General features: G+C 39.9%; 1 protein-coding gene across 6 annotated transcripts in view; it reads right to left on the minus strand.

Annotated features, from left to right (window-relative positions):
* prdm16 (PR domain containing 16) overlaps nt 1-23,807 on the minus strand; it is a 191,041-nt gene that overhangs the window by 17,011 nt on the left and 150,223 nt on the right. For 5 of the 6 annotated variants that reach the window (XM_077544910.1, XM_077544890.1, XM_077544882.1 and 2 more), the window contains exons 4-5: nt 6,346-6,486; nt 1,141-1,243 (exon numbers count right to left, since the gene is read on the minus strand). In XM_077544910.1, the coding sequence (XP_077401036.1) occupies nt 1,141-1,243; nt 6,346-6,486 (244 nt within the window). Of the gene's footprint in view, nt 1-1,140; nt 1,244-2,079; nt 2,362-6,345; nt 6,487-23,807 lie in introns of those variants that run through there. The other variant, XM_077544903.1, reaches the window with a different exon arrangement.

A 23,807-nucleotide genomic window follows, 5' to 3' on the forward strand; every position in this document is an offset into this window, starting at 1 on the left:
CTCCCTTGAAGTTCATAAATGCTCAAAAAGGTCAGTCAAGTGTGCATTCAAGTGCACCCAAAGCATTTTTTCCTACTCATCTCAGTGGGGTTGGTGGGTTTTAAAGAGGAGGCTAAAGACTGTTGGGGGGAGATGATTGGAAAGACGATTATGTGCAGTTTAGCAGCTAATCTGGGACCATGGGTGACGTCTCAAGGGACTCCTCAAGTTCTTTACTCGAAATTCCTGCTCCCATAAACCCATGAAGAAATCACCCTGAGCTAGGAAGACTCAGGCAAACAAACAAATATTTGAGAAGAATTGTACTTTTCATGGTTGCGCAGCTCCTTTTAATCTCATTCACAAGCAAAATTACTTTTTTTATTGCAGTTTTTTATTGACTTGCTTCCTCTTTATTTAGCCCTCTATTAATTAAAACACACTCACGCACGCACGCACACATTGAGCAAACCATTTAAAGTCAGTCATTGCTTCAACAGTTATGCACGCAAACTTTTTAATTTCTCGTGAAAATATTTGCATTGTTTAATAAATGTAGGGAAAACTGCAAATTGGATTTTGTAGCAATGAAAAACGACTAATGCAAAAAAAAAAAACAACAACAAAAGGAAGAAATTAGTTATTCAGCAACAACAGGATTTGTTTTAAAGAAAAAAAACAAAAATCACCTTGAATGCAAATGATTTGTCCAAGTTATAATTTTAGATGTCCCAAATAATCTTTTGCAAAAGGTAAAATGAAACCCCCAAATAATAATAATAATAATAATAATAATAATAATAATAATAATAATAATAATGAACAATACAAATAAATATTGTTAGAAAAAGTGTCTGTATATTTGTAATATGTGAAAGTCTGAAGCTATTGCAAATTCTTAAAGTTCCAACGAATTATCGTATTTCTTTTGGCTTTCAGCGAAATAAAACAAATCTATCCAACGCGGTTATTGGCGAGTCCGTTCAAATCCGAGTTTCAATTCTATTGAGGTTCTTTTTTAATACGTTTGGAATAATTGATATTTATTGAGGAAACATTGTCTCTTCTCCGTCCAATTTGTAGTGGGTGATGGGCACCAAAGAAGAACGGGCCGCACTTTTGGACTTCTGTGCGCTAATGAGGCGCATTCGTTTAACTTACCTTGTAAGTTAGGTGCCATGGATCCCTCCGGGAAAATGCCGTCCTTCATATAAACTAAAAGCTCTTCCCCTGCATCAATGTCCCGGACGGCTTTGTAATAAATCTATGGAGAGAGAGAAAAAGGCGGGGACATATTTACAAAGTCGATTGAGTAGAAATGACCACATCTAATTACTTTAGACAAGGCCTAATGGTTCGGATTCAGATAAAAATACTGTAGTTTATCCTACACCCTACATTTTTTACTCAAATCAAAACAAAAACTTTTCACAATTGACAGCACACACTGATGTATGTTAAACATTTAAAGAATTAAAGAAAAACAAACAAATAAACGAACAATTCTATAAACCATCCGCAAACGTCTATGCACGCCTTCCTGTGCAAATGTTTTAATTTGCAGCCACAACAAAATGTTTCAACAAAGTTTCATATTTTCACAACATGAATAATTTATTACAAATTACAAAATAATTTTAAGACACTTTTAATTCAACTATGAGTGGTCATCCAATCCAAATAGGACTACCCGTCGTACACAACATCAGACACATTTTCAAAAGGAGAAAAACAAATATATTTACACACATTAAACAATAAAACACAAATTAACATGTGTATATCCAAATTATCATACAAACAAATCCATGTCGAGAAGCCTTTTATTAAATTAATCACTGCGCAACCAGCTCGACCAAGATGCCATGTGAAGTGTGGCCACATGGGGGCTCTCTACACCAATTGAAGACCGTGTCGCCAGCAACAAGCAAGCAACCCCCCACTACTCACACACGCACACCCACACTCGCACGACCATAAAACTAACTTAAGAGTTGTAAGAGTATGACAAAGGTGATATGACACAGCAAGCACATTATTATTAGTATTATTATTTATATTATTATTATTATTATTATTATTGATCGTCGGAGCCCTGACCTTTCTTTTCTCCGTGAGGCGAAATAGTTGAGAAAGTTGCGCGGCGGTGCGTAGAGCCTCCAGATGCAAGAGCACTTCGGTCCCGGTGGAGTTGGCGACGCAACCCATACTCGCTCCACCACGACTCCAAGTCCCGGCCGGGTAAACCGACGGACGCAGCAACGAAGCCGACCGAGCGTCAGAGGTCCCGGTGCGGCCCGGCGGTTTTGCGCAGGTGACAAGTTCAACGAGTTGGCCTCTGCCGCTGCTCTGACTTTTGTCTAATCTAGTCACCGAGCGTCCTTAAAGATGATGATGATGATGAAGATGAGTCACCCCCCCCCACCCCCCGTTCTCTCTCTCTCTCTCGCTGTCTCTCTCTCTCTCTCTCTCTCTCTCTCTCTCTCTCTCTCTCTCTCTCTCTCTCTTTCAGTGGTTCCTCCTCACGGCCCCCGGTACTCTCTCTCTCTGTGTCTCTCGCTGTCTCTCATTCTCTGTCTGTGGCGCTCTCTCTCGCTCTCTCTGTGGTGCCCCCACCGGCCACTCCTCCTCTTCTTATCTCCAGCCAAAAGCACGGAGGACCACTCCCTCCAGCCAAAAGCATGGAGGTCCCCCCCCCCCCCCACCACCCCGCACGCAGTAGCACGCATCTAATATTGATGTGTGAACTGGATAAAAGCAAATCTGAGTGACCCATACGCGCTCAGTCGCGCGCAGACAAGCGAAATACAAACGCATAGAAAATCTTTTAAACAATTAAATGGGAATGTTCGATGTTAAAATTTCCCAGAGTTGGTGGACTTAAAATGTAGAATAAAAAAAATAAAAAATGTTAAAGATGCTCATACGGTATATTTCTTATAGATCATATCGTTGATTAATAAGTTTGTAATAATCTTTAATTGAAAAAAATCACAGATGGAATGGAAATAAAAGCAATTTTTTTTTAGAACTACACGTTTAAAATATTGTATAGTTTAGTGTCTTAAACTAACACACCAGTCACTTTTATAATAGACACCTGCACATTTTATCAGTTCATGTTTTTTTTGGGGGGGCGGGGGGGGGGGGGGTGGAATGTCCTAAAATAATCGAAATGAAGCACAACAATAGAGTTTAAAAATAAATAAAATAAATGAATAATATCCTGATTGTCTATGTGTGTGTGTGAGTCTGATGGCGTGTGTATTACACAAGTGTATGTGTTTCCTTTTCTACAGTATAGAGCCCACACACTCAGATCAGTCCTGGCTCTCCACATCGCTGTCCAGTGTCCAGAGGAAAAGACGTCTCATCGATCAATGCCAGCTTCAGCGCCCACAGTAACCCCCCACTGTGGGCCTACACACACACACACACACACACACACACACGCACACACACACACACACACACACACGCACACACACACACACACACGCACACACACACGCACACACACACACACACACACACACGCACACACACACACGCACACACCGAGTGTGTGTGTGGGTCTATTGATGAATCCATCCAGGGGTAAAGAGCAGATGAAACAGGGCTTCGTGCCCCAATACAAAAGATGAAGAAGGGTGTCCAAGGTGGACATGGTTCATCATCAACATATTTCACTGTTCTAGCATTTTTGCTCTCACCAGATGCAACAGAATGCATGCACCACATTTTTTTATATATAGGGAACAATTATTGGGAGGCCATCACTGACGGGCTTTGAATATTGTAGTGTGTCAACATTTATAAGTGGGAAATGCATGTTTGAGGCAAAAATAGCATTTTCCAAATTAAATCATGATGAGTAAAATTAATGATTTACAATGTTGCAATTATGTAAACAAAAGAACCAGACCTTCTTGTTTTTTTCTTTCAAGGCCTGCATCTGAATTTGCAGTGTGCACACATTTCCATATAACTCATGCATTGTGCATGTAAAAGACCAGAGAAGGCAAATCACTGAACACGCTGCTAAAAAACAGATTTTAGCTCTGAGTGGCCGCGTGTGTAAATAAATGATGGGCTCATAACTGTGACGAACCAGTGGCCAGGAAAACAAAAGCAAAGCCATTTGCCAGGTACAAACTGCAAAACACATCAAAAAGCAACACAACACGTGACCTTTACCGGGTCCAGTAATTCTGCACAATTTTCGACGCTGCACTGATTCGTTCATTTGACATTGTGTGGCAGTGGCAGGGGGCACTGATGTGAAAATCTTAAAAGGATTAGGCAGGTTGGTGTCGCCAGCCAATTGGTGCTTGTCAATCTCGGAGGCCCCCGCGTGTTCCTTCTGACTCGCTTCAAGCCGGCCTCCCTTTTTCTCTCAAAATGTCTGAAGCTTAAATGGACACAGTGGCCCATCCCCTCCGTGCGACAGAGTGACAGGTGGCAGGTCAAGACTCGGGGACGGAGGAACGAGACAAAAGGGCGTCAAGGCACGAGGAGGACCCGGCTATGCGGGCAGGGATTAGGAAACAAATAAGAGTGGAGTGACATAAATGTGGAAACACACAAGCGAGTCGTATGGAAGCGTTCGGCTCTTGTCGTACGACCGTCATTTCACATGTCAAGTCATCCTACACGTTCAAGGAAAAGTTTCACTTCTCTTTGGCCTTTAGATAATATTCATTCAGATATACTACACGTATGACCAAAACAAACTTATAATCGGCCCAGATTTGAGCATTGCATTAAGTGTTATTTCTCTCCCAAGTCATTTACCACAATCCAAATGACAACCACTGCAGAGTTGTTACCAGACAAGCTAACAGTTAGCCTAGCTCCATCTATTTCTTCTTCTTCTTCTTCTACTACTACTACTACTACTACTTGTACTACTTGCACTTATTCTTTTACTACTACTACTACTACTACTCTTTCTTCTTCATGGTATTTTCTTGCAGTCTGGATGCCCAGTGGAACCATGCTGCCTCACATCTGGTTTGCTGAAGAAGACTGATGATTATCAGTGGAGATGTGTTATGTGTGTGGTGTGTTATGTTTGTCCTGTTGGGTAAACCCTAAAATATAATAATATGTATATAATTTTTTGTTGTAGTAAAATTAGTATGTGTACCCCGCTTTAGTGGCTTAGGAATAGTAGAATTGGTGTAGCTCTTGTGGGATGCCATTCACTCAAGATGTGCAGCAGCCTTTATTTCGCTTGGCATAAACATTTTGACATTTGGTCAATTTAAGTAACAGAGCCAGCCAAATAAAATGAAGAAATTGGAATAGTTGTACAGTAAGTAACATAAGTAAACACCTGGCCAGTTACCATCCATCCACCCATCCATCCATCCATGTTCAACTGTCATGGGAACAGATCGTAGCCAATGCCATTCACATCCTTGCGCATTACAAAGCAAGAGTAGCCTAGGTGACAAGGCTCCAGGTTTCTTCCTTCCTTCCTCCCTTCTTTCTTTCTTTCTTTTTAAAGAAAAACTGTTAAAAAGTGAGAAGGTCCTCACGTAGCAGTGAGCATTAGACACTTTGTTGTCTCTTCCTTTATGCTGGATCTGTACATCCATTTTCTGAACCGCTTATCGCTGGATATTGTTTATTTTTTTGTAAGAAAGGTGCTTGGATCAAGTGTAAAAAATATGAAGTGAAGGTATTGGTATTGAGATTTATAGCCAGTCCATCAGTACGTCACAGGTTTCATATGTTTACTACAAGTCTTTATATCTCCATTGATGGTCGAAGCTGATTGGTTCATTTGCTATTTGGAGCAGATCAAGGTCAGATCGCTTTCTGGTACGGAATGATCTGAATGGTATGTTTGATTTGGTCTGCAGCAGAGTTCTGATTTCTGTGTTCACACCTGACCAAACAAACCACATCAAGGAAGGAAGTGAATTCAAGCTGGATCAAAACAGACTTAAGTGTGAACTCTTAAGAATAAGTGACAGTACTAGCACAAACCCTGACATTCATTATTAGCTCAAAAGACATTGGCCCATAGTTGAGTGTATTAAAAAAATTCTGTGACAGTGCAGAGAAGGTGCAAACAGCAAAGACAACGATGAGTGTGGTGTTGTCTTTAAGCTTTGTTACATGTGTCACTTCCTAATAGCCTTGGCAACCAGCCCAGTGACAGCCACACAATAGAACCACTCCTTGGCCATTACCAGCCAACATATTTTACAGCCACAATGGCAAACACATAGGAACCCGCTAATCACTCTGAGTGGATGGGAAACAGGAAAGCAAAGCGGCATTCGCTGTCGCAGGACAAAGACAACACAACAATGTGTCTCTTATGTGGACTCCAAATCCAAGCGGGACACTCACCTGGTCTCCAGTGAGGTGGCAGGCGGCGAGGTTCTGCTCCTCAAACGAAGGGGCGCAGCGGACATACTTGAGCCAGCTGTTGCTGGGGGTGTCCGGGCCTGTGTCCAGATCAAACTTGATGCTACCCATGTCGTCCACCACCTGTTAAAGAGCAACAAGTGCAGTTTTAGAAAAATAGCAATTGACGATGTTGAGAAGTAACACATAAGGAAGGTGTTAACAATGGATCGTTGCTAAAATGTGTCTTGCTTTCTGATAAGAACTGGCAGAACCAGCAGTTGGTGCACACGTGTTGTTTCTTCACCTCAACTCCCATCACCGACTACTGGCCCGGTATGCACATGACACTAATTCTGTCAATTTTGCAAAACAGTGTGATGAGAATTGTTTGACAGCGTTGTCGTCTGTATAGATATAATGACAGAAACAAAAAGGAAAAAAAAACATTCACTTCTTTGAACTTTCCAAGCTCATCCGTTCGACCAAGCAAGGCTTGACACTTTAATTTCACCCCCATTGCTGCATGTAATACCATGCTTGTGTGTATCCTCCAGAGAAAACCAGCCTGACAGAGCAACTGGGCTAATTACGACTCCCAATCAGACTGGCTCAAAGACGGCCTCGAGTGAGCGTGACGCTTGTAATCGCGGTGAGCAGAAAGACATCAAGGTGCAATGGAGAAGAACCAACAACCTGCTTGACGTTTTTAGATGCGCACGGTTCATGAACTCTGAGAACTGGACACATTTTCCGAAGCCATGTTTTTTTTTCCAGCTCGTAAAGTGTGAACGGTCATGTTCTTGTTTTGAGGGTGAAAGGGATGTAGGTGTCGAGTTTGGAGGGTAAATATGTAAAGTGTCTGGTCAGGGGTGTGAAAGAACTGGTGCAAGTATGCTTGTCCAGGTACACACAATTGCATGTGTGCAGGGCTTCGAGCGGAGGTGTGAGCACTAAGACTGATCAATGAATCGAATTCAAATCGGCATCACAATGTTCTAATATGCCATTATTACATTTTAAAGGTTGCAATTGGGGGGTCCATTTCGGTTAGTCAGAAGGTTTATTTTTTCTATGCGTATATTTATCTATTTCTGTCGTGTGGAGATGAGTTCACTGCTTCATTGTTTCATGAAACATGAATGATTTAAATGGTAAAATCACAGATTTGTTTGCATTATTTTGGTAATGTGATGTAAGACTTTCTGAAATATGTTTAAGCCATGCTTGTTTGGTAGAATTCGGTGACGTTGTCGTAGTGAACTTAAAAGACGGCAAGTCGAAATGTTTCCTATGTTAATAATTCCAATTGAAGGAAATAAATAAACTGCCTTTTATATTCATTAATGGTTTATTTTCCTTTATTTTAAACAACTTTAAGACCAAAACATTGTATTAGTACAAGCATAACAAATCTGATATTGTTTATTGTAATATGGTTTAATTAATTACTTGTTTGTTAAACAAAAAATGGAAAGAGGACCATTAAAAAATAATCACGTTGAATCAAAATTACAATATTGAGAAAAAGTATTTTTATAGGACTGCCAGTAAGTATGTAAAGCCCTTGCTTGACCCTTGTTTATTAGTTAGTGGTAGTTAATGGTAGTTAAATACTTTTTAGTGTGTTTCAATCATTATGCCAAGGTAATGTCTATTAGCCATAGTGCATACATACAGACAGGCTGACTTTCAGCCAAAACTATATATGGTCAATATACAATGGTGCCTTGAGATACAAGATCACACTTGTATCTCAAATCCTCATTCCCCATTGAAATGAATAGGCAGGTAATTAATACGTTCCAACCTCACCCCCCATTTCTCCCCCCAAATTTTTGCTCACATCTTAAGACAAGTAATGGCTCTTATTTTGGAAAACTCATAAGTCAAGGCACTTGTATAGTGTATTTTGCAGAGTATTGTATTTTTTTATTATACTTTGATTGTTATATTATTAAATTTTCTTTCTTTTTTAATTTTGTAAAAATTGTTGTTACGTGAGAAGGTGTTGTCATTTGTGCAAAGAACCCGAAGTATTCAAAAAGCAATATTTGCTTCTTACACTAAATGGAATGTGAATGACAATCTAAAGGCATATTTCCTCATTCGTTGCCGGCCGATGACGCCGCCGTCTCCCTGCCGCCCTGTCTGATTGAGCCCAGGTCTTTATTTTATGTGTGAAGACAGTCACTGAAAACTAAGCAGGTGTGGACTTGCCTTAAATTAAAGAAGAGGGGAAAAAAATGCTGGAATACAGGTGAAGTCACATAATTTTAACGTCAAGGGTGAAAGGGCGTGGCAAGGTAGGCAGGCAAACAGAACTTTCACGTGCTTACATAGTGAGCATGTTGCAGTTCATACACACTTAAGGCACTACATTTCACCATGCACCCGAGGGTCTGATGGTGGGCTTAATGAGCAGCAGACCTGTGTGTTATTCTAAGTGTACATGTGTGCGCATGTTGTTGAGGAGGCCTACTAACACCCTGTCTCCGGGTGCAAGGCTGATTTATAAGGCTTCAAATGAGGTGCAACAGAGAGGGAGAGCCAGAACAAACCCGCAGCTGATTGTTTGTTTATTTACCTTTTCCGTTTCATTTTTCTTCCACCCCCACCCCTCATCCTCACGTGTCTTATGGGGCAAGAAGGACTGATGCTCAGCATGTGAAGTACTATATCACATAAAAGGTAGAGAATTTTCTGGATTTCAGTTTCAAAGTGAGGATGATTAGAGAGTTTAGGGAGAGGCTAAAAAATTGCATAAACATAAGATAAGAAAAATAAGTTTTTCAGGAAACCTACAAAGGTTATACTTAATTTGTGTGAGAACCACATTTTCATTTTCATAATAATTAATTGTTTTTTTTCCCATACAAAGATACATTTTTAACATGTAAACGTTTTTAGTAACAGTTGAAAATGGAAGAAAAGCATCCAATAAAGGGGGTCTTTCTAAATTGCTACCTTGCAATGCTGACCAATCATGACTTTTTTTTTTTATTATTTACAATATATTCTGTTCATCCCCATTACTCTAAACATGACATTGTGATTAATATTCCATTTGTGGAATATGAATTAAGGAAAAAAGCAGCAAAATCTATCATGGGGGAGGCCATTTTGCCTTGCACAGTCTCCTTGATGTAGACTGAAAATGACATCACAGATGCTCTGGGCTCAGGTAACGACCAATCACGCCACCTGTTTGGTCATGTGATGTTTGAAAGCTGAGTCGTGATTGGTCAATACCTGAGCCCTGGGCAACTGTGATGTCATTTTCACTTGGCAGCAAGTGGCAAAATGGCTGCCCCCTGAGATGGATAAAAATGAATGGATTTTGCTACGCAATATCGCAATATTAATCAGAATGTTGTGTTTGGATTAGTGGGGCTGCATAGAACAGATTATTGTAACCACAATTTTGGGGTTGACATTAAAGTTACTCATGCATTTTTTGAATGTGTTATTTTCTCTCTCTCAATAGATTCAAGTCTCTGAGGCAATCAAAGCTGTGAAGCTTCAACTCGCATGCTTCTATCGACGTGTATGCCACTGCTTGCAATCCTGATACCAAAATACTTTAAAAGCATAGCTCGATTGAAGAGCATTAGAACGCAACAAACACGAGCACCGAAAGAGTTCCATGAAAGCTTAAGTGTGAAAAGAGAAGCTTCTCGGAGTGGACAGGATGCAGAGCAAACTCCACAGGAAGCTCTAATAAGAGCACGACACTCCTTTTGCTCCTCGCCTCACAAAGGGGAACCTTTGACAGCTCGGAACCTTTAATGGATGTCTCGACATGGCCTCTCCTCCGTCAGCGCCGTGTGACGGATGTGAGAGGCGCGAGGGGCTGAATTAGAAGAGGAAAGTTGCTTGTAAGGCCAGACGCCGGTGACAAGGTGCATATTATTTTCATTCTGACTGTGGGCATGACAAAATGGAAATGCTGCTCGGCGGTGATTGTGATTTCGATGCGAGGCGGAGATAGAAGCACTTTGCTCTGTTACAGTGAGGGTGTATTCACAGTCTATCTGTATTCCATACAGACATGTTGATTTTATCCGTACAATAGACAGGTAGACATGGAAGTTTTCTTTCTGCTTGCTGTCCACAATATTAGGTACACCTCACAGTCTCATGGCGATGATGTATCCAAAATGCATTTTAAAAACATAATTTAATATTATGCTTAAACCTATGGCTTGCATTAGTGGTATACAGAATTATGCTGATTAGTACTGAGAGCTGTTTCTTATATTTTGGCCATCTAATGTCACTGAATAATAATAAAAAAACAAAAAACAAAACTGTGTTCTCAATGACACACAATTCCCAACCAGCCAAATTACAAAGGAAGCAACCCTATTGATATGACTGTATACCTTGTTATACACAAATATAAAAACAGTAAACATTGACAATGACAATCAATATGTTACAAAGAGAATTGCTCCTTGGTCAAAACTGTCCAGAAGATGGAACACTTCCACTCGAAGCAGGTAGGGGGCGACCTCACATGACAGATAAAAGACCATACTTGGACCAAACTTACACTTTTCTACAGTTGCACATGGAGTTGTTGAAAAAAGTAAAATAAATGAAAAGGGTAGACATGCAAGAATCACACACACACACGTGCGCGCACACCCACACCTACACCGCTGATGCCCTGGCGGAAGCGGAGATGTGACAGTGACAGAGTGAGTGGCTGTGGAGCGGACTGCAGTGCTGGTTGTTAGAGGTGTTGCAAATGAAGGTGTAGGACGACTAACAAGGAATAAAGAAGTGTGTGTGAGAACGTGTGCATCCTTTCTGGAAAAGTGTCTCATTCCAGTTGGGAGGCCCCTTAACATACACACACACACATACACACGCACACACAGGCTAATAAAGAGGCTGACAAAGTACAGATCCCCACGTCCTGTGATCTATACATTATTGTGTGTGTGTGAGAGTGAGTGAGAAGAATGAATGGATTCGGAGACGATCCTACCCTGGCACATTACTTAACAAAATGAATGTGCTATATTATATCCTATCTATATGTAGCAATATATACGAAAACAAAAACACAGTTTTAGAATTTATTTCAAAGTGTTCTCTCATTTTTAGCAGCTCGAGTTAGTCATTAGAGTTAGTACATTATGTGTAAATTGTTGATTGATTGATGTTATTCAACATCTTGCAGTCTATTTGAAGCTAAAGAGGAATATAGCTGCAAATCCACAAACACACACACAAACATATACTTAAATAGGTGTATTGTAAATATAAGCTAAAGGCACAGTGTTGTGTGTTTGTGTGTGTTCTTATAAGTAAACATTTGTGTGTAATCTATAGTATGCACAATGTGTGTGATGGTGAATGAAAGCGTGTTAAATGTGACCCATTTGATCTGGGCCGGGTAGCTATAGTGACATAATTAAAAACCAGGCGGCCAGGGCCCACGGCCTTGTAAAAGCCATCTGGGCAGCGTGTGTGTATGTGTGCGTGAAAATATTGCGAGTGTCAGAATGTGGCTAGGCTCACTAATGACCCAACTTGCTTCCCTTAAATTAGCACTCATAGTTATGCGGCTATCATTTGTGATGTGTTTGTGTGTGTGTGTGTGTGTGTGCGCGTGCACAGTCAATATCACACACTCACAACATTAACAACATTGCTCAGTCTTGATTTTCACATCAGAATGAATCCAGAACTTTATGTATTATAGAGGATGTACAGTGTTCCCTCGTTTCCCGCAGCGGTTAGGTTCCAAAAAATACCTGCAATAAATGAAATCCGTGAAGTAGTTAGCTGTATGTTTTACATTTATTATAAATGGCTTTAAAAACCCTCACCACACAGTTTATACACCTTTCTCATCGAGGCATTTACATTTCTCTCTTGTTTAAACATTCTCAATGTTCAAACCTTCATAAATTTGATAAAATAGGTACATTACTGTAAAAAAAAAAAATGCATTCAAAATTGGCCACAGGCTTGTAGGAGTACCCATTGTGAACAGCTAAGATGTTGATCTACTAATTAGAAGATGTTTTAGTCATAAATGGTCAAATAAAAAGGCTATTGTAAAGATGTTTTGGGGGGAAATTCTCCATATTGCAGCTTTAAAAAAAAAAAGCGAAACAGCGAGGCCGCGAGGCCGCGAAAAGTAGCGAGGGACCACTGTACTTTGCAGGAGTGCACAACTTGACTGCATCATCCTAAAAGCTTATCACAGTATAGCAGAGCGAGTCACCAAAAGTGTCCATCAAAAGTGTGCATCATTATCTTTGGAATGGCAGAATGTTTAATTAAGCTTTTCAAATTCAAATTTCTTGATTGATTCCTAAAAGGCCAATTACGAGACAGAACAGGAAGCCTGGCGGGGGTCGCCTTTCAGTACCCTGAGTTTAGTATTGGATTGGTATTGGGAAAGTATACCTGATAATAGAGGCCATCAGCTACTTAAACATGTAGCACATGTGTGATACACCACTATTTTAATGCAACATCCAGTTCTAGTTCGTAATTTTTTTAAATGTTGATTTACTGCAATAATGATGTTACAGTAACAAGTAGTTGAATTTGATAATAGATTTTACAGTAGCAGCTGAGGCCTACTTTTGAAATCCACATGAAACTACGATGCTAATAATCAAACAAAGACTTAAAGCATTAAATTAGCCACTGTGCTAAATCAGCGCTCTTCTTGCCATGTTCAAGTAACTTGAAACAGGAAGTGTGCATGCTGTGAAAAGGAACATGCAGTGAGTTTTCAGGCCGGGGCCTCATTAATGCAGCGGCCTTGTGTTATTTACAGCCTCTTATTAAAAGCCTGGATGAATGTGTGTAGAGTGAGTGTGCTTGCGTGTGCTAGTGTGTATTCCACCCAAAAAGGGTCTGTGTGCAGGTGATACGTTCAAAGTAAATGCATCAGTTTTACTGGCTTGCAGCCTTTTTACAGGCTCGGCTTTATTATATGTATTTATGGCAATTAGTGAGGAGATATATTGGCTCATTACAGCCAAGCAGGTGCTGGCTAAACGGGGAGATATATGAACAGTACATCAGGTTCATACACACTGCGTCCCTTGGAGTGACCTGCAATACGCTTCTTCCTCTTTTCGGTGTGTGTGTGTTTTTTTTAAACACACTGCACCCTTCGTACGTTCAATACAGCTCATACATTACTTATGATGATTGCTAACAGACCCAAGAGAAGTGGGTAAAAAATGTTTTCAAATACATATTGAGAGGAAAAAACATAGCTGTTTATTGCCGGATGAGAACACACAGTGAGCAAACAGCTGTTTATGGGTGACAGGAACTAATGTTTGACGGTGCAGCTGAGTTTGTTTACATGTACACACACATTCATGTACACACGCACAAATTGTAACCTCACTAAAATATAACTGGTTATTTCCATGCTAGTGTAAATCCACAGTATGCCAATTTTCCTCGTAAATTTTGCAGGCTTGTTTGGCATCCCTAAGACATTTACGCCCCTCATAAGCGTGATACCTGCTGGATGGCTGCTTGTAAGCGTAGAGGACGTCTCGTTTGTTTCCATCTTCCTCAATGAGACTCAATAACTCAATGGAGTCAAACAAAGAATGAAATATGTGGCTTGTTGGCGAAAGGAGAGTAATTCATTTCTTCAGTTACAGAACACTTCAGTAATATTTGGGAACAAAGAGCAAAAGCGAGAAAAGAAAAATCCTTATTAGACATTACACTGTGTGTGTGTGTGTGTATATATAATAATAATAATAATAATAACTTTCAGTATTGAAAAATGACATCACTTTAGTAAATATCCATTAATTTAAATAATATCTTAAAAAAAAGATCTATTAGAACTTTCTCATCCAGCTAGTGGGAAAACTTCCCACTACTTTCCTGAGCGCAAGCAGAGCAAGTAAATCTCTCAAAGATAGTCCAGGCATGCCAAGAATAATGTGAAATAATAATGAGTGGAGGAAGCCTGCATTCAACAGCAACACAACTTGACCTGCACTCTATCGACTGACATCGGAAGTGAAACACAAAATAGGGACAATTGCTGGAACTGGGCAAACACAAATAGGGAAGTCGTGCCGACCACGCATTTGAAAGCATGTAACACTATCAATTATTTATTAACACCCGAATAAAGGAATACATCCTTCAATAACATTTTTTTTCATGATACAATGGACAACGCTGAGGAGAGAATGAAAAATAAAATGGGAGTCATTAAAAGTCCGACAAGACTAGTCTTGAAATCCAAAGCAGACAAGTTGTTTCCAATATGAGTCTACTTTTTTCCCCATTTGCATGTCAGTTGCTGTTCAGCATCAAACCAGAATTGCTCTTAACAAGCTCAAGTTTCTCACTGCTTGTATTGCCGAGACTGACAGAAAACAGTCATCTTCTTGAAATGTCATTCGGAGAGAGCTGGGACAAGATGAAACAAACTCGAGGACGTGCGCGGCATTTTCAAGTGGAGCAGAGGACTCATAGTTACTTATCAGACTGCAGAAAACCTTTTGGTCCGAAATTGTAGAAAAACTTTCGATTGCGCTGAATATTGCTCCATTGTCCGTTTATAGTTCACAAAAGCTGTCATTATCCACACAATGGTCCACTTCAGTGGTGGCAACAGCTATTACAATAAACTACGTACAATCTGTCCTATAGCTTTTAAAATGTATTACACACTACACCAGCATTTATTTCCATCAATTCAGAGTAGAGTAAATCACTTTCCACTCGACTACTTAAAATAAGTACATCGGAAGTTGACTAAACATTAGATCAGCACGTCTGAATAATAAAGGCGTGAAATACTTCTCTATCGCTAAGTTGTTTGGAAGCCGCAACTTTCATTTATGTTATGTTCAGCAACATTTTTGCTATTACAGATTAAGGCCAAGGGGATTTTTTCTTTTTTGGGTTAAGTAAAAAACACTCTGATTTATTAAAATATATTAAGTGTTTTTCTAAATTTTCTACTAATTTGTGATAATGTTATTGATATTTGATTTTTTTTGGACTTAAAATCAGAAAACAGACTTCCGGGAATGAAAAATCAATGATTTTATTTTTAAGGCCATGTCGCCCAGCCTAACTTTGGGTCACAAAACTGATAGTTTGACACATTTTCAAAACTATTTGGGACTCACAAGGTAACACATAGCAATGTTTGATACCATTTTTTTGGTTCCAGACCGCTAACAGTACAAGTATTCACTCTTGAGTACCACCGATATGGATACTGATACCAAGTATAGATACCACTAGTATTTATGATACATAAATCTCAATTAGCACAATTACAGATAATTCTGAACAAAAACCTTCTGTTTTTCTGATGTACAAGATGATTCACCAATGTGTCAACCGGCCACAGTGTAACATCAACCAAGGAAGATTTATTCAATGAGAGGTTTTTTTTTTGCCTTAAGTATTGGTGCACTACCAATACCTGGTATCGGTACATGCTAATCAGTGGTTAACAAAACAATATTAAGTAAAACATCTTGTGAGAACACGTGCTCATGTGTTTTTAATAAGGAAACAAAATCACAAACATCAGAGAGGAAAAAAAAAACGTACTTAGTATCAACTAAAACAACTGTTGCCTCAAAACTATGGGTTTTCAGCTATGGTAGAAAACCCCCAAATATCCCCCCAAATTTTTTTCAACTGATTTTTGGTGAAAACATCATTCAAACATACAGAACAGACTCACAGAATGGATTTTACAAAGACATAAGCGGCTGCAATATGCAATTCAGTCTTGGTAAACAGGCCATGCTGAAAACATGTTCAAAAGCAGGCTATCTATTTTCCTTTTAAGAATGTGATAAACAAAAGTGTTAAGACTGCCGCCTTCTTTAACGTCTCACATCTCGGCCTTTTACCTGTTGAGAGAAGCCAGGTTTTGTCACACGCAGCTTGAGTTTGGCTGTGTTTGGTTCTGCCTCTGCCCAGTAGCATTAGCTGCAGCCAAGGAGACATACACAATGCTAGGAGACGTGTGTCTCTCCTCCAACGCGATTGTATAAATATCTGGCAATTCTCATCTCCCATTGGATCAGCCGTTCCGTGTGTGTTCTCTTGTGTTGTGCCCGTCACTCTACTTGCGTGTACCTGAGCTCAACATGAGACTGACAGAAGCCAGGATAGAAGGCCTAATAGAGCTTTTCTCATTCTCAAGTGCTGGTGAGAAGGAAATGGGCCATTTCACTGTTGTGTAAACCATTGTTTCATTTCCACACTTCTCCACGCTCCCTTTCTCCACTCTGTTATTGCTACGGGTTCTGGCCCGTGTTCAAGTGTGAACACAATACAGCTATTGAGAGCCCAGCTAACACCTTCTTGGTCAAAGACCGGCCTTGATGACGCTTTGAGCCGGCACATTTCGCCGTGCAAAACTATTTCCTGCCTTGATGTGCCCTACTTGATTTTTGTGCTTTCATTTTGACGGGCGGATTAACACACACTCCTGTGCCCCCTCCCTTCATCTTAATTGTCACCCTAAGTCAGACTCTGGATGGCCCCAATGTGCAGGTAATGGATCCTGCTTGATGACCTGCCTGCAGAGGCCCACACAGCCAACCTTTAATTAAGAACGCTCATCTCCTCTTCCCTAAGTGAGGGGGGACGAAATGGTAGAACAGGCTGCGGGTATCAGAATGTGTGTGTAGAAGAACCCTTCAGCCATGTGGTTTGTGTTAGAACCAATATTAAGAGTGTGTCAGTGGGACCGGGGCTGGCTGATGGCTATCAATCCACTTTTTAATGGATGACAGGATATATATGGGCATGGCTGGATAGTGGAACCACTAAGAGAAACTAATGGCTAAACGAGTACATTACTTTTTTTCCTCTCTTATATATTGTGTTACATTCTCAACTGCTTAGAGGTCTGATTTTTAATGGGTGACTACAGTATTTGAGACTAGGCTTGGGGTGGATTAACAAGCAACTATTAATACAATCGTATTTGCAATAATAGTTTATTTGGAATTTGACTGGGTGACAATTTTTTTTGAAGGAAATACAGATTTTTGAGTCTTACATGATTATGACATAAGTCATGACAAAAGTGACCCCTCTTCACACATGCTGTATGGCGAATCCACGATGCGGAGAGACCAAATAGAATTGTTAAAAAAAAGAATACTCATGCCACATGCTTTAAACTAGGAATGGGCAAGTATTGATACCAGGGCTGATACTAGGCCTTATTTCAAGGTATCAGTACTCGTGATGGTGGCCGATACCAGTATCAGCCGCCCTGTTGTGGTGGTTTAATGAATTAATTTCATGCAATTTCAAGGAAAAATATTGGACTATATCAACAAGTTCTCTAACAAAAACGACCATAGTGGTCATTTTACCATGCACCAAAATACGACCAAGTGCCACATATTGTAGTTTAGCGACCTCTATCGGCCATGTTCTATCAGCCATGTTAAATAGAAAAAAAAAATAGTAAAGGGAATCAAACCCGGGTTGTCTGGTTGGAAGACAAACGCTTATTTTACTGAACTAACGGACCGGTAATGAGCTTAGTGTTTTTTTAGTGTTGACATGTATGTCAATTCGCCGTCAGTAATGGGGTTAAGATGAGGCTTTCAGTGAGGTTGTACAGTACACGTTACGTCTTTACATGGGACACTAATGGTTGAGGTTAGGAAAAGGCACAGTGAGACCGCTACAAAACATGTAGTCAACACTAACACAACATGTAGACAACGCTAAAACAATCACTGGCCAAACAGCTCAGTCAGATAAACACGTAAAACTTGGTCGTAATTTGGCACCTTTTCTAAACGACCTATGTGGTATGCCTCACTTTAACATTATATGCCTCACTTTAACATTATCCGTCATTGTTTTTTTGGCTGGCAATCAGTTCAGGGTGTACCCCCCCTACTGCCTGAAGCCAGCTGGGATAAGCTCCAGCGCCCCACCGCGACCCTTGTGAGGACAAGCGGTTAAGAAAATGGATGGATGGATGTTATTTGGGGGAAATTTTCAAAACTAGTAGTGGTACTAGTATTAGTACTTGGTATCGGTGACTACTCATGAGTTAAGTATTCACATTATTGGTATCAGTCTGAAAAAAAAGTAGCATCAAACATCCTTACTTGTTAAAAGGTACTTCGGCTTATTGAAACCCACTTTTTAAAGCATTTTTTAGAAAATGTTCAACCACCTGATGCAGCAATAAATAAATAAATAAATAAATAAATAAAATCTCACAACCAAATAAAAATCTTTTGAAAGTCATTTATTCTGTTGTATGAATGCCAACAGGTGGATACCAAGGTTTTTAATATCATCAGCTATAATTTTATCATTTAATTGTTCTGCTTGTTAGTATACATTGCTAGCATAGATAGATGAACAAAGATTTACTGTATTTGTAATAAATAAATAATATTTTATGGGGGAGGGGAAATTAAGTCAAATTGATTTAATTATTCATGGATTGAGGGATGGATTAATAATTGCTATATTATATAATTAAATCTGAGATATATCAATTCAAAAATGGACTTGTGTGAACAGTTACCCAGTAAAAACCTTACCATTTATTTCAGGTCCCTCACAAAAAAAAAGAGAGCTCAATCAGTCATTCATTAATAATTGATCTGCAGTCATAAGCAAACACTAAAGTCTTGGTTTGTGAGGTGGAAAAAATGTGTCGAAGGGCGGGGAGTGGGGACAGCGAGAGAGATAAATGAAGAGGAGGAGCAGCTGTTGACACAAGCCTTCTCCTCTGTGTCACGTAACAGATAACTGGGCTGCCAGTGTTTACACACACCAGTAGTAGTGTCATCAATCACACACATATTGGTGCTCTCCCTCTCTCTTTCTCTTCTTCTGACGCTCACACACACTCACATGAAATTATGGGGAGGGAGGATTACTGAGGGGTGACAACATATTTCCTTATTACCACTACAAGCATGTCAGATAACATCCTATTCTTCATGGCTCATCTCCTTTTGACACACACAAACATGCATTGACACACACGTGCTTGTATGCAGGAAGAGATATTTAACAGATTGTAGACATGACTTCTCTTGTGGTATTTATGGGGAATTCTATTCAACAAAAAACAGTTAGTCAAAAAATGTTATTTGCAATTATATGTTCTATGCATTCTCACTAGTATGAATACAGTATTCAGATTAATGTTGCGTTTGTGGAATATGAATTAACCATCAAAATCCACCTGTTTATATCCATTTTAGGGGCGGCCATTTTGCCATTTGCTGTCGACTGAAAATGACATCACAGTTGCTCAGGGCTCAGGTAAAGACCAATCGCAGCTCAGCTTTCAAACGCCACATGACCAAACTCAGAAAACAGGTGAGCCGCGATTGGCAAAATGGCCGCCCCGCGAGATTGATAAAAATGGGTGGATTTTGCCGCTTAATTCGTATTCCACAAACATTAAATATTATAAATATTAATCAGAATGCTTGTTTCGACTAGTGTCAAACATATCAAGGATATGGCCCCATTCCTGCTCAGTGTGTGACTTATAGGTCATGGATCCTGCTAACCTGCATGTAGAGGTCCATAATACCAATCTTTAACTGGGTTGGATGGGGGTTATACCCGTGTTGGTAATTTCACAGCTGAACACAGACCAGTGGATGTGAGAGAGGGACTGAGACACTTTGGGAGTGATCACAGCCGACTTTCCTCTAAGGCTTATCAAAGCAGTTCCTCCCATTGTCTTTAAATGCAGCGTGACATATGTGCGCTGACAGTCTTGACATGGCGGAGTGCAGAACATCATTTTTGACATATGGGAAGCATACTATACAGTGGAAACGTAACGCAAATGACAGCAGGCAAACATTGTTCCAGACTTAAGAAGAGTGTTGATAAAAGACAGACAAAAGGCATGATCATAACCTTCCTCATAAAACCTCAAATTGCTGTAAGTGTCCAAGGATCCATTAAAATCACAGCAGCAAGTAACAATGATTTTCACACTATCATTTGACTAATAACACTGTCATTATAACTTACTTCTTGACTTTGCAAAGACCAAACGGAAGAAAAAAGCAACTACCTTGGAATGGTTCTACACTCCCTGTGCTCACATTAGAAGTGAATGTATAATTTGACTCACGGCTGATGGAGAATGCTTCCCTAAAGGAACGCAATCAGCAATAATTGGCCAATCAACATCAGGAGCAAACACTAATATAAAGCTCACGTGGTGAGGATGATGGATAAGCATTGAAACTATGGCATTTATTTGATCATTCGGCTCCACTGGAGAGCTAATAGTGATTGTTGTTAAAGGCATTTTTTGTTCAAAAGCATGAAGAAATGTGCGGCAATCTGTTTCTTTGACTTGTCATGATGATGAAATTACTGATTGAAAGGAGCCTTTTGCATTCTCACAATGTCTTTTTGTCTGGAAGTTGCTTTGAGTGAACACATACTCAATAAAATCCATGTTTGGATTGGGAAAATAAATCAAATCACATGCGATGACGGGATCTGACTGGGCCTGATCAATAGCACTGAGGAAACGTATATATGCTGCCAGAGTTCATCACTACAACACTAAGAATTCAGGAGCATCATTTTGAACTTCTAAATTTCAACTGCTTTCTTGCGGCTTTCGTTTTTGGCCACATTCTTATGATATCCTGTAGTTAAGTATTCAATAACACCAAATAGTGCTGTTCATTCATTGTAACAGCTTTTGTATGAGTTTTCCATTGTATCTATCTTAACGTGGACTTGTGAGCTTATTAGTTGTACTAATTACTGTACTGCAACCAGCACAATGAATCTTTTTAGCCCAAAGAGGCGTATTCACAATAACCTCCCCGTGTGCTGGAGCTCAGTGGTCCTGGGGGGTGTTTAGGAGGTAAACATGTTGACTGCACCTCTACTCCGCCATGCCACCATCCATTTACTTGCCCACACATAGCAATTAAGGAGCCAGTTGCTAATTTGGGGTTTGGTGCATATATGCAAATGAGAGGCAAACAAAAGAATCGGGTGATGGATGACAAGAAATGGTGGCGGCGAAGGCTCCATGAGGGGATACTTAGCACCTTGCCGCTAATTAAAAGGCCATAGAATTGAAAGGAATGAGGTAACTCATTAGTTGTAGCCTAAATGAAACCACATGGCTGTGGTGTTTGCTGACTCTGGATCGTTTTAGAAGAAGTAATACTCCATAGAAAATGACACCAAAAAATGATTGATAAAGGCTTTATGCTAAGCTGAGAGGTCCACACGTGCCAAATTAGCTCAGCTGCGTGGGCCCTCTGTGCTATTACCCATTAGCTTAGCGTAACAGGGGTAGCACCCCGAAGAAAGGTTACCATGAGAATGGCAATTAAAGCTATAATAGGATAAACAACATGTTGGCTGATGGAGAGACGGTGGGAATGATTACAGAGTATTGTTGAGGTGGGTGACTAGCTATATTGATCTGTGGCAAAGCAATGCAGCAATGTGAGAGTGGCACCCACTGAGCTTCTGAGGCATTGCTTGGAAATGAACAGATATACACACCTACACCCATTCTAATGAATACACACAAATACTGTAAAATATGTGCGTGTGCGTGCGATTCCTTTCCTCCGGTGCCGATGGTGTTTTTTGCCCTCTGGCAATTCATTTCATCCCAGCATGCATCGTCACGGTCGTTGCCCTGTTGCCCTTTGGAGAACGCAACCCTCTCCTAACATTTACTTTATCATTTCACAATAAAGCCTCCCGACACACGCCTTTTCCCATTGAAGCGGACCAAGAAGAGAAAAGCAGCAAGGACAAATGGCTGCTGTGGGATCAATGGTGCAAAAAATTGTTTTTATTGAATGGCACACATATCCTGAAGACACAGATAAGAATATGGCGGCGGGAGGACTGTCGTGTATGTTTGTGTATAGGTAAGAACGGTTGGCTGCGTGCGCAAATAAATGAGATTATTGATGTTACATGTCAAAGTTAATGGCTGATGCGTGGGCTCGCTGATCTGAGAAAAAAGGAATTTGGATCATGACCTAAGATGTCCCTGAGTGTGTGTTTGTGTGTGCGAGACTGTTGGGTGAGTATGACCACTTATTCAAAGCTAATGTGTAAATTGTTCAGCCTTTAAGGGCCCATTTAATTTTGGCAATAGCTTTCTAGTTCCTTTTTAACAGAACATTGTAAACTGTAAAAAAAAAAAAGTGGATAGAACAATTATGAAGTATTCTGTCTTGGCAAGTGCAAGAACGGAGTGCTGTTGTAGGTTTTGTGCTATATTGCTAAATATTGTTAAAGGAAAAGTAAATAAGTTGGTTGATGTTGCCGTTTCCTGGTCTGGTCTGCATATTCCAGCATTTCAAGTTGTTTTTTTAAGTGAGCATGAGTGCAAAATTCTTTTGACGTTGTCAATGAACTTACATTTTTTTGTGAAAGAACAAAAAAAAAAGATCCAATAATTACGAGTCTATTCTCATATACACTACAAGCCTAACACTTCCTGAATGAAAACACACATTTACATCATATTTATGAAACAAGGTGTTAAGTTACAGTCTGTCTGATGATGTCATATTTCCTAATGTTATTCTATACAGTGATTCAAACATGCCCCATTGGTAAGACGAATACTTGGGTCAAGAGCGTTAATAAATGATTCAATGAGGCCTTACAGAGGCTTGCTTTCAACTTTAGAAGCTCCAGACGTCAAACACTGACTCACGCAAAGCCCTCATTTGAAAACATCAAAATCTAAAGCATTTTCATTTTAAAGCCAAAAGATCCTCAACTCCATTTGATGACATGGCTCCAGGAAAAAAAAAGTTCAGATAGAGATAAATAGATGAATGATGGCCCTGTGTGTGTTTGAATGTGTTTCTGTGTGTTTTGGGAGAGTGCAGTCCAATAGCTGATGGCTGTTAAGTGCCAAGGTAAGTGATGTTCACAAACTGTGTGAAACGAGAGCTCATCTGCAGGATGTGTGTGCGTGTGTCTCCTGAATGTGTGTGTCCACTCACAAAGACACATTGAGAGGCTTCATGGCTAAGGAGAAGCTTGGCCTCCGTGATGGGAGTCAGAAATCTCATCTCATTCACAAAGCAAACATTCCAACTTTGCCGTGCTTTTCAACACTTTCCACTAATTTTGCTCATTCCCAGCGCACATCATCTTCGTAAGCAAACAGCACTCTCTTGCAGGAAAAGCTTTCTCACTTACTCTTCCCAAAAATCTACTTTTTCCAACTGAGTGGCCAAATGGACCCGGCGATCTGTCGTTATTTTCATGAATATCAACATCCTGTCCGTTGGGTCCAATTGGCAACAGATATAAAATGTATCACTTTTTGATATGGATGTTAATTATAATATAACTTGCATGATTATGTCTTAGTTAACATTTGGTAAGAAGTATAGACGTTGCTATAAAGCTCACCATTAAAAATTTTAATATAGACTTAAAAC

This window comes from Vanacampus margaritifer, chromosome 1 (genome assembly GCF_051991255.1).
Source record: "Vanacampus margaritifer isolate UIUO_Vmar chromosome 1, RoL_Vmar_1.0, whole genome shotgun sequence".
In the NCBI taxonomy this organism is placed as follows: domain Eukaryota; kingdom Metazoa; phylum Chordata; class Actinopteri; order Syngnathiformes; family Syngnathidae; genus Vanacampus; species Vanacampus margaritifer.